The sequence below is a fragment of the Coregonus lavaretus genome (genome assembly GCF_964263955.1).
Source record: "Coregonus lavaretus genome assembly, chromosome: 11".
NCBI classification, from domain to species: Eukaryota; Metazoa; Chordata; class Actinopteri; order Salmoniformes; family Salmonidae; genus Coregonus; species Coregonus lavaretus.
In genome coordinates this window covers 15022667-15037906 of record NC_139998.1, presented here as the reverse complement: position 1 = coordinate 15037906, position 15240 = coordinate 15022667, and the positions used below count along the sequence as shown (strand labels likewise).

Genomic DNA, 15240 nt, shown 5'->3' with positions numbered 1-15240 from the left:
CAGTGAGAGACAGAATAACAACAACAAAATCCAGAAAAACGCATGTCAAAAATGTTATAAATTGATTTGCATTTTAATGAGGGAAATAAGTATTTGACCCCTCTGCAAAACATTACTTAGTACTTGGTGGCAAAACCCTTGTTGGCAATCACAGAGGTCAGACGTTTCTTGTAGTTGGCCACCAGGTTTGCACACATCTCAGGAGGGATTTTGTTCCACTCCTCTTTGCAGATCTTCTCCAAGTCATTAAGGTTTCGAGGCTGACGTTTGGCAACTCAAACCTTCAGCTTCCTCTACAGATTTTCTATGGGATTAAGGTCTGGAGACTGGCTAGGCCACTCCAGGACCTTAATGTGCTTCTTCTTGAGCCACTCCTTTGCTGCCTTGGCCGTGTGTTTTGGGTCATTGTCATGCTGGAATACCCATCCACGACCCATTTTCAATGCCCTGGCTGAGGGAAGGAGGTTCTCACCCAAGATTTGACGGTACATGGCCCCGTCCATCGTCCCTTTGATGCGGTGAAGTTGTCCTGTCCCCTTAGCAGAAAAACACCCCCAAAGCATAATGTTTCCACCTCCATGTTTGACGGTGGGGATGGTGTTCTTGGGGTCATAGGCAGCATTCCTCCTCCTCCAAACACGGAGAGTTGAGTTGATGCCAAAGAGCTCGATTTTGGTCTCATCTGACCACAACACTTTCACCCAGTTCTCCTCTGAATCATTCAGATGTTCATTGGCAAACTTCAGACGGGCATGTATATGTGCTTTCTTGAGCAGGGGGACCTTGCGGGCGCTGCAGGATTTCAGTCCTTCACGGCGTAGTGTGTTACCAATTGTTTTCTTGGTGACTATGGTCCCAGCTGCCTTGAGATCATTGACAAGATCCTCCCGTGTAGTTCTGGGCTGATTCCTCACTGTTCTCATGATCATTGCAACTCCACGAGGTGAGATCTTGCATGGAGCCCCAGGCCGAGGGAGATTGACAGTTATTTTGTGTTTCTTCCATTTGCGAATAATCGCACCAACTGTTGTCACCTTCTCACCAAACTGCTTGGCGATGGTCTTGTAACCCATTCCAACCTTGTGTAGGTCTACAATCTTGTCCCTGACATCCTTGGAGAGCTCTTTGGTCTTGGCCATGGTGGAGAGTTTGGAATCTGATTGATTGATTGCTTCTGTGGACAGGTGTCTTTTATACAGGTAACAAACTGAGATTAGGAGCACTCCCTTTAAGAGTGTGCTCCTAATCTCAGCTCGTTACCTGTATAAAAGACACCTGGGAGCCAGAAATCGTTCTGATTGAGAGGGGGTGAAATACTTATTTCCCTCATTAAAATGCAAATCAATTTATAACATTTCTGATGTGTTTTTCTGGATTTTTTTGTTGTTATTCTGTCTCTCACTGTTCAAATACACCTACCATTAATATTATAGACTGATCATTTCTTTGTCAGTAGGCAAACGTACAAAATCAGCAGGGGATCAAATACTGTTTTCCCTCACTGTAGTAATCAGTGACAAATATCAAAGCTAAGCTGGGCTTGGTTAAAACCCTGGGAGGGGGACCAAAGGGACCGCAATAGGTAGATCAACACTCCAGTAGGAAGTGCTTCCCAGCCTATTGGATAAAAAAAAAAAAAAAGGTTGATAGTGGATCTAATGTAGAAAATCTGACGTTCTTTTAAAGTTAAAAATTCAACAGATTTTACACAAGGATTGTCTATGTTGAAAATGTGTTACCATGATGACATAATCCTATGGTTGAAATTAATGACTTTTTGCAAATCCAATGTATTTCCACATAGATTCTATGTCACAATACATTGACAAATTACTTTGAAACAAGTTGATTCAACCAGTTTGTGCCCAGTGGGATGGGCCTCCAGTAGACTTAGCCAACTGCTACTTTAACACTTTATTATCACAAGTTTTTTTTTTTTTTTTTTTTACCTTGAAATAAAATACAAAATATCATTGGCAGTATCCTTGCTGTTTCGTATGAAGACATAATATTCCATACTCTTTCATACTTTTGCCGCATGAGAAAGTCATGAGAAAGTTTCAATTGGATTAATTTAATATTTCAGTGCTCATGCATATTTCATCCGTCAGCTGCATCCTTCCAGGCGCTCCTCTTGGTGAATGAGGTTTATGGTGGAGCTGTAAAGGTGAAGAAGTAATTTAGTGAACCATTGCATGAAAGACAAATATCAAAGCTGCTGCCTCAAGGCACTATCTGTGGAAACCATCTGTTGGTGCAGCATTGCTCTGATATTATTTTAGCGCTCCAGCTCTCATCCCAGCAGGTCTGTATCAGGGAGAAGAAAGGGTGATGGGGAAGCTCCTGGCTCTTCTGTCTCTCATCAGCTGTCATAGAAATGATTTGAACTGCTCTGCTCTCACCTGTCTCTGCTGTTGGCAAAGGGACTCAGCTAGCTGCAGTGGCAATTTTAGCATGTAAATCTTCAACCTAAGTGTATGTAATCTTCCGACTTAAACTGTATTAATGCCAAAATAACATGCAAAACAGGCAACTATTTTTTTGCTAAAAGTGTGGGGCTCAAAACATTTGCGGCTATTCTGAACAAGCCTGCATTGTTATTAGTCCCCTGTAGCTCAGTTGGTAGAGCATGGCGCTCGCAACGCCAGGGTTGTGGGTTCGTTTCCCACGGGGGGCCAGTATGAAAATATATGCACTCACTAACTGTAAGTCGCTCTGGATAAGAGCGTCTGCTAAATGACTAAAATGTAAAATTATTCATAATAATGTATGATCCTATGGATGTATTTTACAATTATTGTTATAGAAATAATTTCAATATACATTTTGAATGTGTAACTTAACATGTGATTTGAAAGTCTCAATAAACTGTGAAGTCTTACACGGTATGTGTTTTTGGATCATGAATAAGTGCTTGGGTAGCCTAACAATAAAGTCTATTAAAGGAGGCCCCCTGTGGCCTCATCGAGTACTGCAGTATAATTTCCCATTTTATCGATGAGGAGATAAAGTAGATAAGAACCTTTACAAAAATCGCTATCAATTATTGATAAGTAAATTCCATTATTACGGTATTGATGAGACATACATTAACTCTATCCACACTTTGGCAGCAGGGCCCAGTTTTCTGATAGCGATGGAATTTAGGCTTACGAGTGTTTTAACGATGCATCTTTCCTCCAACTGCCGAAGATGTAGCATGCATTTCTGAAAACACCAAGCAGAGAGAACGTTCGTTAAGTGCGTCGTTGAGGCTGATAGGATCGAATGAAAGGCAGCGCTGCTCTCGGGTCAGCTTTCTCCATTCAAATCTTACCTTAACATTAAAATTATTCCACAATACTCACGACGGATCAGCTCCTAGAGAGAAAGTATCACCTATGGCTGCAAATAATCAGGTAGCTTATAATAATGCTTAACCTATAATAATGCACTAAATCAAGATTAGGCACATCATTGCTTACATGTTAGGCTACATACATACACATCATTAAATATACTGAGGCAAACATTTTGACAGTAGCCATTTGGCAGAATAAAACTAAATTGAATGAACATGAAATAGATTTTAATATAATTGAAATATATAGGCCTTTATTGTAGGTAGGCTATTTGTATTTTAATGCAGTCATCTCGGTTTTCATTTGAAGCATATTTTTATCCTTCGCTTGTTTGTAACAATTGCAAAGAAATTAGTAACATTGTATTTGTAGCCAACTTCGTTGTGAAGTTATCGGCGGTCACAGAGAGACTGATATAAACACTGTGATTCTATGTTTAGCGGAGTTCTTCTGTATATGAAGTGACGCGGGAGGGGGAAAAGCATCTAACGACGCATTTAGCTGTTCTATGAGTGGTCTGAGGCAGCTGTTAGATTACAAGCGTTTTCAAGTGCAACGTTAATAACGATGGTTTTGGGAAACAGCTCGGAGATTTAACGACGAAGGTTCTAACGATGAATGTATCCTTATAGATGCTTTTGGGAAAAGGGGCCCTGGTTAGGATAATTAAAGTAGCAGGTTAGGTGAATTAGGTTAAGGTTAGGAAAATGGTTAGGGTTAGCAAAATGCTCTCCTAACCTACGAAAATAACTTTGTATCGAAGTGGCGTGAAAAGTGTGTCCCACCTGAAGGGACGAGAGAATTGTGGAGAACACGCCTCACATGCTACAATTGGATAGTGTAATGATCGAATATGCATCGAATATGCAGTGTACGTTTTCGGAGGATTTCATTGGCCGCCAGCTCTATGATTACTTCGTAGCAGCGGATTTCAGCTGGTGCCCCCCTGTACAGTATAGCGCATCTACGAATTTAGGTTGCTGTCAGTCTCAGCAGCTGGAAGGCTTTCGCCCGTAGCTGCAATGTTATAATCCTGGATTATCTGAAGCTACCGTATTGTAATTGAGTTTTGTAAGATTTTTATATTGCGTTTGTATACGCATTGGACCGTATGGGGGGATGTCGCGATGATGGTCTGCACTAGGAGAACCAAAACTTTGGTGTCGACATGCGTTATTTTGAGTGGCATGACCAATATTGTCTGTCTTCTCTACGTCGGCTGGATCACAAATTATGTGGCCAATGTGAACACCAAAGTCCCAGTGACCGAACCGGAGAGAAAGTTTGAAGATGACAACAAGGGAGAAACTCTGAAGATTATAGAGAGACTGGACCGACTGGAAAATGTGGTCAACCAACACATCCAAGGTAGGCTACATGCTAATTTACTTTTGTAGGGCCAATGCATAGGATATATCCACAGTTCTGTTTTAGCAAGTACTTATTTAGAATAGAAAATTATATTAAAGTAATTGGAAAATAATGTAGGCCTGATGTAAAATAAAATGTAACCAAAACTCTTTATTTTAATGTGATTATCAATATCAACCACATATTGTAGTCCAAGTACTGTAAGACGAACTAAGCAGTGCTTTAAATACCATGCTGATAGAGGCATAATATTTTTTCACTAATAGGCTACAACAGGGGTAGGCAACGAGATTCAGTCGCTGGACGATTTTGTCGGGAGTGGATGGTTGGGACAGAACATAATTAAATGAATGTGTACACTGCGAATTGACCACAACTAAGCCTAAAAATAGATTGTATTTGAAAATAACAATCATTTCATACCTTGATTACATTGAGACACAATCACATGTCTCTTTTTGTATTTGTTGGAATACTTGGGAACAGATTTCCTAAATTAAACTAATTTTTAGATGAATTCCTGGTGATTTTATTGTAAATATATTTTACCAAAAACTAAAATCCTGGGGCAAAAAATAATCACTTGTGGGCATGTTGCCGACCCATGGGCTACAATATGATGGATAAATATGAAATATTAATTAGTGCAGTGCACTTCACACTGGAGGTCAGAATGCAGAGTAGTGCCAGTGCTGGTGTGAACTGATGAGTAAATTTAGCACTTGGAGCATGCATTTGGCAAAGTACTCAGTCTCACATAGATGCACCCCTGTAGCTGGTGCCATATTACATTACTGTGGATCTTTTTATGTTGTCAATGATATCTGTTAGCACGCAGGGAGCTGAGGAGATCACTTGACAAACTGTGGGACCTCAAAAGACCTTTAACACCTAGCCTAATTCTCCAAAAAATGTCTGAATGTCCAATTTGTCCCTTTATGATGAAATGAGGGATAACGTGGAGTTTCACATCTTTGCAGTGGACTATAGGGAGTGAGATTCTTACGTGTGAGTGCTTGTTCTTCAAATATACAGTACATGGCAGCAGTTTGTGACGCATGTGTACAGTAGAAGGCATGTCAGGTCTTGCATTAAGAATGTTTCCCATTAGATGCCACACAGTAAATTTTGAAGTGTTAAAGTAACACTTAAAGAGTTAAATTTAACACTATTTCTGAGTGTATATGGTCCCACCCTGAAATAGTGTTAATTTGACTCTTTTCATAGTGTTAACATTTTAGAGTTAAATTAACTCTAAATAGAGTAAAAATTTAACACTCGCTTACACTGAATAGTGTTATTTTAATTTTACACTAAAGGTTAAATAACACTGGAGAGTGTAAATATTACCCTTGGAAGAGTTAATCATTTACTCTTCTAAAATAACAAATCAACTCTGATTGAGTTTGATTCCAGTCCAGTTTAACACTGCATGGAGTTGACACTCAAGGTTAAAATAACTCTGATAAGTGTTGATGTTACACACTATTGTGTTGATAATTGACTATCTTGCAGTGAAAAACAAGCTCAAATAGAGTCAAATTCTAACACCGTATAGTGTCACGGAAACAAATTACACCAAATACTCCATTAAGTGAGTAAAAATCACAACTTACCACAAAATAATGCATTTCAAATTTTTATTAACAGCTCAACTATGTCAGGCTAAAATATATTAAGAATACAAATCCCTTTTTAAAACATTGACCTTAGGTTTCCATAAAATGGCAATAGGGAACAACATACAAGGAGGAATCTGTCGTTCCATACTTCATTTGAACATCAAAAGGTTTAAAGTAACACAGTTCAGTAATGTTGATCACCTTTTGAACCCTGTCTGGATGCATCCTGACCTTAAAGGCATAGTAATGGTAATCAAAACACACTGTTTCCATCAGTTTTCCACAGAGCAATACACAGTCATCTTTCACAGCAATAATTTTGATTTTACAAAATACAGGCATCTCAAATGCTACCTCAGTACAGATAATGAAGTCACGGCGGTACTCTGTACCATGATGTTTGATCCACTTGGCAGAAAACACACTGGTAGACAATACAGACCCAAATTTTAAAGCAATCTCGGGACCTTCTTTGAGCTCACTAAGTGTTACCATCTTCCCCGAACCTAAAGTTAATCTTTCCTTGCTAAAGGACTCTCGATACATTGCCATACAACTTTGGTGCTTTTTGGCTAATGTTTTTGTTACATTTTTAAAGCTTTTTAATTGCTTCTTTAAAAAATTATGTTTAGCTTCATAACGCATGCACCACATGTGCAGAACTGGGCCGATGTTTTTTATATTACGAGGGTAATGAATCATGAAGTGATGCTTTGGTAAGAGATTGATTGCAGGAAACAACTGCTTGAAGAGCTGATGATGATCAATGATTAAATGTTTGAGGTAAATGGTCATGCCTTCTGTAAGGACTGGGGAAAATACAATGTTAACAATGTGTAGAAGCAAAAGTAGAAGATGCCAGTGCTGGTCATCTGACTGTATTAAATCACCAAATAGCAAAGGCATATTACGTAATAAGCACCAAGACTGTATAGCATTCAACCCCAAATCATTACTTCCATCAAACAACTTTACTCTAGGTGGACGGTTTCGCTGCTGATTGTATCCATAGTCAAAAGCATGTATTCTACCAGCCAGTTGTTCAGCATTTAGGAAGTTTTCCTTAATGTACTGCAGGACAAGTTTGACTTCAAACTGAGCAACTCCTTCTAAAATATCGTGCATTATATCTACAGAAAAATTGTTGGCTGTATTAAAATACTGTAGTGAATTCAGCAGACAAATGCGTTTGACACCATAGATATGAGGTAGTGTAGGATCTGTTTGTAAAGTTTGACAGTGCAGTTTGTGCATCTCGATAGTTCGTAGTACAACTTTTGGATCATCTTCACAGAACACAGTTTGAAAACAATCTTTCTCAAGGAGACAGAAACGACAACAATACCTTGCCCCAAATGACTCCACAAAGCCAAATAAACCATGCAACCCAAGATTATCACCAGTGACCTGAACTATGGTACCGTGAATCACATCTTTCAATCTGGGAACTTTAAGTCCCTCTGTCTCGAGTACTTTAAGATCACTGACAAGTGGCTCAAGTATCAAATTAAAACCATAACGCTTGATGTCCTGCGCATGGAAAAGAGCACCCAAATGAATATTTATCAATGATGAATTAAAGATTGGGGGAAAATTCCTTAATGTAAAGTATATAGCACCTAATTTGTGTATACCCTTTTTAGACCCCAAGGGGTTTGCTGTTTCAAAGTCGTCATAAAATAGCTGGATCTGTATGGCATCTTTTTCTATAGAGAATAAGGGACTTTTTTTAAAATAGGCGGCATCTCTCAAGTCTGCATACACACCTTCCTTGGGCATGTGCCTGGGCTTGAACATGTCTGCAAGTTCTGGGTTTTGAAAAATGGCCTTTAGTGTTTCTAAAATAGGAATATATGCAAACTTGTCAGTTACAACGACCTGATCGTATGTCCCAGTTGTTTTGTTTCTTCTGCTGTCAAATCTTGTGCCAAGCACCTTTTCAACAGGTTCTACGATTCCCCATTTCTCTTTGAAGTGTTTATTTCGTTTAGCTTCTGAATTTAAGGGTGTGAAAGGGTTTTCCAACTTTTGCAAAGATTGTTCTATTCTGTTCTTATTTTCAGGTTCCTGTGGAGATAAGCACTGCAAAGCTGCATCTGTAGCTTGACTTTGAATCTCAAAAAACACTTCTTCCATGGAGGAAACAAAACTATTTACAGTAGATTGACTTAATCCAGCTGCTTTTAGTTGTGCAACAGCAGAGGCACACATATCTAGAGTGCTCCTGTTGGACTTTTTCAACAGAGTAGATGTGGCTACCTCGTGTTCATTAACTGTCCGTGACGTTGTAGCTGTCTCCTCTACATTAGTGGTCACTGCCTCTCCAATGCTGCTTAAATAAACATCAGGGTCAACCTGTTGGTCAATATACTCAGTGTGTTTTGTGTTTAAATGTTTCCTAAAACCAGAAAACGTACCAAACGCACAGCCACATCCAGTCTGAGCACATTTAAGCCGGAGATTTTTTCCAGGCAAGTAACCGTGAACTAATCGTAAATGCCTAACAAGCATATTTGAACTCGATAACTCAGCCTGACAAACAAAACACTTCATGTTCGAGGAGAAACTTCAAGCACTAATGAAGTAACCTCGCCCTGATTTCAGCAACACGAGGGCTCTCTTTGACCTTGCCAGCATCGATGCTGTACACTGTAGTTTGGATGAAAGTGTACATGTTGTGGAGCATGGTGTTGTAGGATGTGCCAAACACAAAATGTGCCTTAAATAGTTCGTCAAAAGCAACAAGAGAAGAGGTTGACCTGCAAGGTATGGCATTCTTGTCGATAATGATGAAGAACTGGTGGATTGCATTCTTCTTAACTCCAACAGCTAGGAGATAGGGCTGAGCGCTAGTAGTGATGGCATCGAGATGCTCTTGAATGTTTGTTCCGGTCTGCGAAGACAAATGAGGGAAAACTGTAGTTAATGGCCAAGTAGTTGTAGAATATGCAGAAAGAGCCAATACACTACTCTTCTTGAATATGAATATTGAATGAATACTTGTAGCCTAATATTAGGTGTTCATACCACAAATTAGAAAAAATACAAACCTTCTTGAATACCACAAGATGTTTCTCTGCTTGGGATGCGGAAACCTTTCCTGGTCTCTTCCGACCCTGAGCGGAGGGTGGAATCAGGTGTATAAGCAGTAAAACCGATGACAGATCACTGTCCCAACCTGTAACAACACAAGTTCAATGTTAACACACTTCAGTTACGTTGTTTTCTTTACAAAAGACCCCCCAGACAGACAGCAGTTCTACATCACAAGAAGTTCTCTAACTAAAACATCCACAGGGCTGAGTCAAATCTCAAAAGTTTTGTTCAATATACTGCTACAGAACGTACTCGTAAATCTTTCACAGATCCAGCTTCTTAGTATTATGTTGATATTTAAATGTTTACACATAATGTTGATATTGCAATACAACACAAAAGGTAGGCTTACAAGCATCTTACCAAAGTCAACATCCAATTCAGTGCCATCCTCAGGAGGATCAGCTGCCAGCAAGAGTTCTTCAAGCTCACTTGTGGATGGAAGCTTTCTGCATTGTTTGATGATCTTTTTCTTGAACGTGACCGGCCACCTTTCCAGAAGCTTGCTTGAGGTATCCTCTCCGAACATTAGAACAAAATCCTGTTCAACCTGGAGTGGGGTGGTATTGGTGACAATTTCAGTTATTTGACAGCCAATCAAATTGTATTGCGTGCTAGTTTAGCTAGCTAGTATCACTACAATGTCTTACAAAACAATTCACTTGTCATAGTATTTTCAAAATAACATAATTACCAAGCTTTTGACGTCTTTAAAACGTGGAAACTCAGACAGTATGTTGCTTGACTGCTGGGGGTCGAGGATCATTTTGCGGCGATACACAAACGTCAGTTCCATTTTCTTCTTGATTGTGTCTGCATCAGCAGAATGTTTCATCAGTGAGATTGCTTTGTTGCACTCATCATCAGTCAGGGCAGTCTCTGGAACAAACTGGGATTCTCGTCTGACAGTCGGTCCTCCAGACATGTCTTCACCAGTTGATCCTTTGGCTGATTCTACACAACACGGGAAAATTTCAATCATGTCAAAAGTTTTAGTAGCCTGGCTAACTTTTAAAGGAAGTACTCCACTGTAAAATATACTTTTTGAGCTGTAAACTAAATGATATGAATGATATGTTTGATGCTAGGGAGTGTGGCAAGCTGGTTTAGCCAAGGCCAAATGGGAAGAAGGCCAAATTACAGGTGTTGGCCATCTGAGGGGCAGAGGACAGCAAAGGGGGGGGGTGGTTACATGATATATATGAATGTATATGGAGCGTGATAAAAAGGTGACCTTGAAATTGTGGCGTTAATGGCGACGCAAGGAAAAAATTTGGGTGCACCTACATTTTGTGCTGGTGCACCTAAATAAAAAAGTTAGGCGCACAAGTGCAACCAAGACAAAAAGTTAGTGTGGAGCCCTGCATCAATGCTGGTGTTAATATTGACATTATTTCTTCACAATTTATGAAATCTGCAGTTTGTGGGTTGAAAAATGTATGAAAATGCCATCTACTGGTTTAAATCACCCTAAAGTTTGCAAGGCCAGTTTGCCAGGGGTTGCCTCGACCAGTCAGTGTCGAGGCAACCCCCCCTTATGTCACAGTCCTTTGTAGGTCTCTGATGCATATTTTCTTTAAATTTGCTAAGAGGGAGGGAGCTAGCAGAATTGAAGGATGTAGTTACACATTATACTATATGTCTGAGAAATAGTGCAACAAATGCAATTATTGATCTAGCAACTGTTTTGTTCCATACATTTTCCAGTATTACCTCCGAATGATGATCGCCTGTCTTTGGCGGTGCCTCTCTGAATAGTTTTAATCCTCCAGGCCAAGTACCCAGTTCCACTCTCGCCATCATAATAATGCTCCTTGAAGGATGAAAGGATAACAAAAATGGATACTTCATTGAAAACAACATGGTCTGGTAGGATTCAAAAACTTCCAATAATATTTAACATTACAACTATTACTGTGTGCAACTCACATAGCCATTCTTAGAGAATGGGTCACTGAGGTACGGGAATAAGGTCACTATTCCTTTGGCATACATTTCTTTCACCTGTCTGGGTGGAGATGTACTGCAAAATTGAAGAAGAAAGGATTGTGCAGTCATATTCACTTAGATTCAGATTTAGATTTACAGATTGAGAACACAAGGACTATTAACAAATTACCCATTCATTTCTGTCATGTCAGCTGCCAGCATGTTCACCATTTTGCGTCTTGTTTCATCCGTCAAGGACTTGGTTCGGTTGTATTCATTTATTATACGTTCCCCACCGGTTTTGTTGGTAAGAGCTGATTCCACCAACTTAAAACAAAATGCATAACAATTCTGCATGTTATGTCCACTGCAAATAAACTGGAAATAAACTAATATGATGTCAGAGGATGTCCCGATCCAATCTCAAAGATTGCAAGTGCTACAAAAATCCAATGAAAAAGCCAATAATGGTAAGAAACTCCCTCCAGACAGCGACAATAACTTGAATGTACTCGAAGTGTGCACTGTATTATCAATAAATAAATAAAAGTATCTGATCAGGACTCAATATCAGCAGATACTTTTTTTAATCGGATAGGGCGCTTAAAAAAACTTGATCGGGACATCCCTAATCAGGACTTCAAAAATGTTTTGAAACCATGTAATTTACAATGTATATTAATGTAATTTTAATTCTCTGAGAACAGATTCAAGAACAGAATTTAAAATGTCAGAATTGTCTTACTTGCTTGGCTTCTGTATCCAGCCTCTGGCGTTTTCTGGAGGGGCTATCTGAAATAATGACTGTATCCTCAGAGTCCAAGGTATCAAGGGATGATGGTTGGGATTGCTCAGAAGAGGCCACCATGGAGACAGATTCTAACCATGATTTTTAGAAGAAAAAGAATTATATATAGTTCCCTCATAATCTAAGACACTTATTTAATAGACACCATGAACTTCATAAAACAAAGAAATAACGTATTCATTAATTAGTCTAATTAACTGAAACAAACCTGAGTCATATTTGATGGTTAGCACCCCAGTTGAGGGATCCTTTATAATATCCTCAAAAACATCATCATCCAATTCAGTCCCTGAACTGTCAACAATTTTCACACCTTCTGTTACAGCTGGGACACCAAACTTTGCAAATGCTAGAAAAAACAGGGATAAAAGCTTGTGTAAACAAAAGTAAATCATTATTTATATAATAATTTCACTGTGTACACCTACCTTACCCTATAAAATAGGTTTTAAACAAACACTATTAAGTGATTAAAATGTTTTTTTTTGTAGCATCATAACTATACCTTAAGCAATGCATCCACAATTAAAGTGTAGTTACCAAGGGCAAAACAGAAGAAATTTAGACGTACAAAAATGGACCAGTTCCAAAAACCTGAGAACTTAACATGTCCCATCATTTTAGGAATATTCCAGTATATCAATTTTAAACAGCTAAATTCAGACAGTTATTACTAACATTGTCAAATTCTTACCTGCAATCAAAAAGTCTTTCAGATTTGGCTCAGTTATTCTGACAAATTTTTGGACATCTCCAAGTTTAGCTTTAAGCAGCATGCTCCCTGCAAATAGTATCAGTACAATTTCTCACAGTTAAAAAGTTGATGGTCTTATTTTAGCAGTATTTCCTCAAATATAAGAAAAAATATTGTTTCAAGCCACCAAAGTGCTGAGAAATGATCAGCACTTTTGCAGAAATGGCCAGTTAAATTGAAGTTACTGTCAAACACATTAAAAAGGATAACGTCTGATTTTCATCCTTGTAACATTAATGTTACCGCCTTGCCCGCACAATTACTGCAATTGTTGGGTCTTGGTATATTATAGAGTGTGGTCTAGACCTACTCTGTCTGTAAAGTGTCTTGAGATAACTCTTGTTATGATTTGACAATATAAATAACATTGAATTGAATAATGTTAGCTAAACGTTACACCATAAGTGTGTGCTAAGATAGTGCTTAAGTATTTTAACAGTACTGCTGCTGCTTTGAAACCCGAAAGTCATTTTGTATAATATCCAGGAAAAAAATAAAGGCACACCGCTTAAGCAGTGTCCAAGGTTAATGTCTACCCGCCGTTAACATAATAAATCCATGCCACCCGCACATAGTTAGCCAGTCAAGCTAACGTAGCTAACTGTAGCTAGTTTAGCCAACTCCCCTTAGTCTTTGCTATGTTCCTGTAATATCTGAACGTTAACAAGAAGTACACAATCCCCCCTCCACGTTGTATTAACATAACTTACAATAAATCGGGCTGACATTGTCTAGTTTGAACGTTATGTTCGTCAGTTAATGTTAATTAACGTTAGCTTAATACTGCTGGCACATGGACTGGACAGAAGTCAGTCACAACATGTTAACGTTAGCCTTTTTAAAATTCGACATTTTAAGACCTAAAACCAACTAGAGTGCACTGTTAGCAACGATATAAAGTAATTCTTAAATGCTGCTTCTGTTAAAATGACAAATAATGTGTGTATAGTCGCTTAGGAGAAACTTACCGCAGTCATTCCACATGAAGAAAATGGCGCCGTGAAAATGTGTGGTCCGTTTGAGACGAGTCGTAGGTGGGCGGAGCTTTCCAGAGTACGTCTGACACTGCGTCTTTTAACAACGTACTTTTTCACCAACACTGGGCGGTATCTTACTCCAACTGTTGTAGTAATAACTCTGTAAGAGTCAATGTACTTTGACACTGCATATTTAACACTATGGAATTTACTGTGCACACAACCCTGTTCCCATCAAATACTATTTTATTTGTCACATGCTTCGTAAATAACAGGTGTAGAATAACAGTGAAATGCTTACATGCGGGCCCTTCCCACAATGCAGAGAGAAAAATAATAAAACTAGTAATAAATACACAATGAGTAACGATAGCTTGGCTATATTTACACGGGAAACAGAACCGAGTTGATGTGCAGGGGTACGAGAATTGAGGTAGATACTTTTGTGTTTATATAGTGTATGTGGACACCCCTTCAAATTAGTGGATTCGACTATTTCAGCCACACCCGTTGCTGACCGATGTATAAAATTGAGCACACAGCCATGCAATCTCCATAGTACAACATTGGCAGTAGAATGGCCTTAGTGAAGAGCTAAGTGACTTTCAATGTGGCACGGTCATAGGATGCCACCTTTCCAACAAGTCAGTTTGTCAAATTTCTGCCCTGCTAAAGCTGCCCAGGTCAACTGTAAGTGCTGTTATTGTGAAGTTGAAAGGTCTAGGTTCATTCAATGTCTCAGCTGTGAAGTGGTAGGCCACACAAGCTCACAGAACGAGACCGCCGTAGCGTGTAAAAATCGTCTGTTCTCGGTTGCAACACTCACTACCAAGTTCCAAACTGCCTCTGGAAGCAACGTCAGCACAATAACTGTTCGTTGGGAGCTTCATGAAATGGGTTTCCATGGCCGAGCAGCCGCACACAAGCCTAAGATCACCATGCGCAATCCCAAGCTTTGGCTGGAGTGGTGTAAAGCTCGCCGCCGTTGGACTCTGGAGCAATGGAAACGCATTCTCTGGAGTGATGAAACACGCTTCACCATTTGGCAGTCCGACGGACAAATCTGGGTTTGGCGGATGTCAGGATAACGCTACCTGCCCCAATGCATAGTGCCAACTGTAAAGTTTGGTGCAGGAGAAATAATGGTCTGGGGCGGTTTTTCATGGTTCGGGCTAGGCCCCTTAGTTCCAGTGAAGGGAAATATTAAAGCTACAGCATACAATGATGTTCTAGATGATTCTGTGCTTCCAACTTTGTGGCAGTTGCACAGGGCGGGGTTCAGACCCAGGGCCTCGAGCTTAATGATGAGCTTGTAGGGTACTATGGTGTTGAATGCTGAGCT

At 39.4% G+C, this 15240-nt stretch overlaps 1 protein-coding gene across 2 annotated transcripts in view; it reads left to right on the top strand.

Annotated features, from left to right (window-relative positions):
* Nucleotides 1-4462: 4462 nt before the first annotated feature.
* LOC311137155 (polypeptide N-acetylgalactosaminyltransferase 18-like) overlaps nucleotides 4463-15240 on the top strand; it is a gene marked incomplete at both ends in the record, with an annotated part of 103713 nt that continues 92935 nt past the window's right edge. The window contains one exon of one of the 2 annotated variants that reach the window (XM_084171508.1): nucleotides 4463-4709. In XM_084171508.1, the coding sequence (XP_084027634.1) occupies nucleotides 4469-4709 (241 nt within the window). The remainder of the gene's footprint in view (nucleotides 4710-15240) is intronic. The other variant, XM_084171507.1, reaches the window with a different exon arrangement.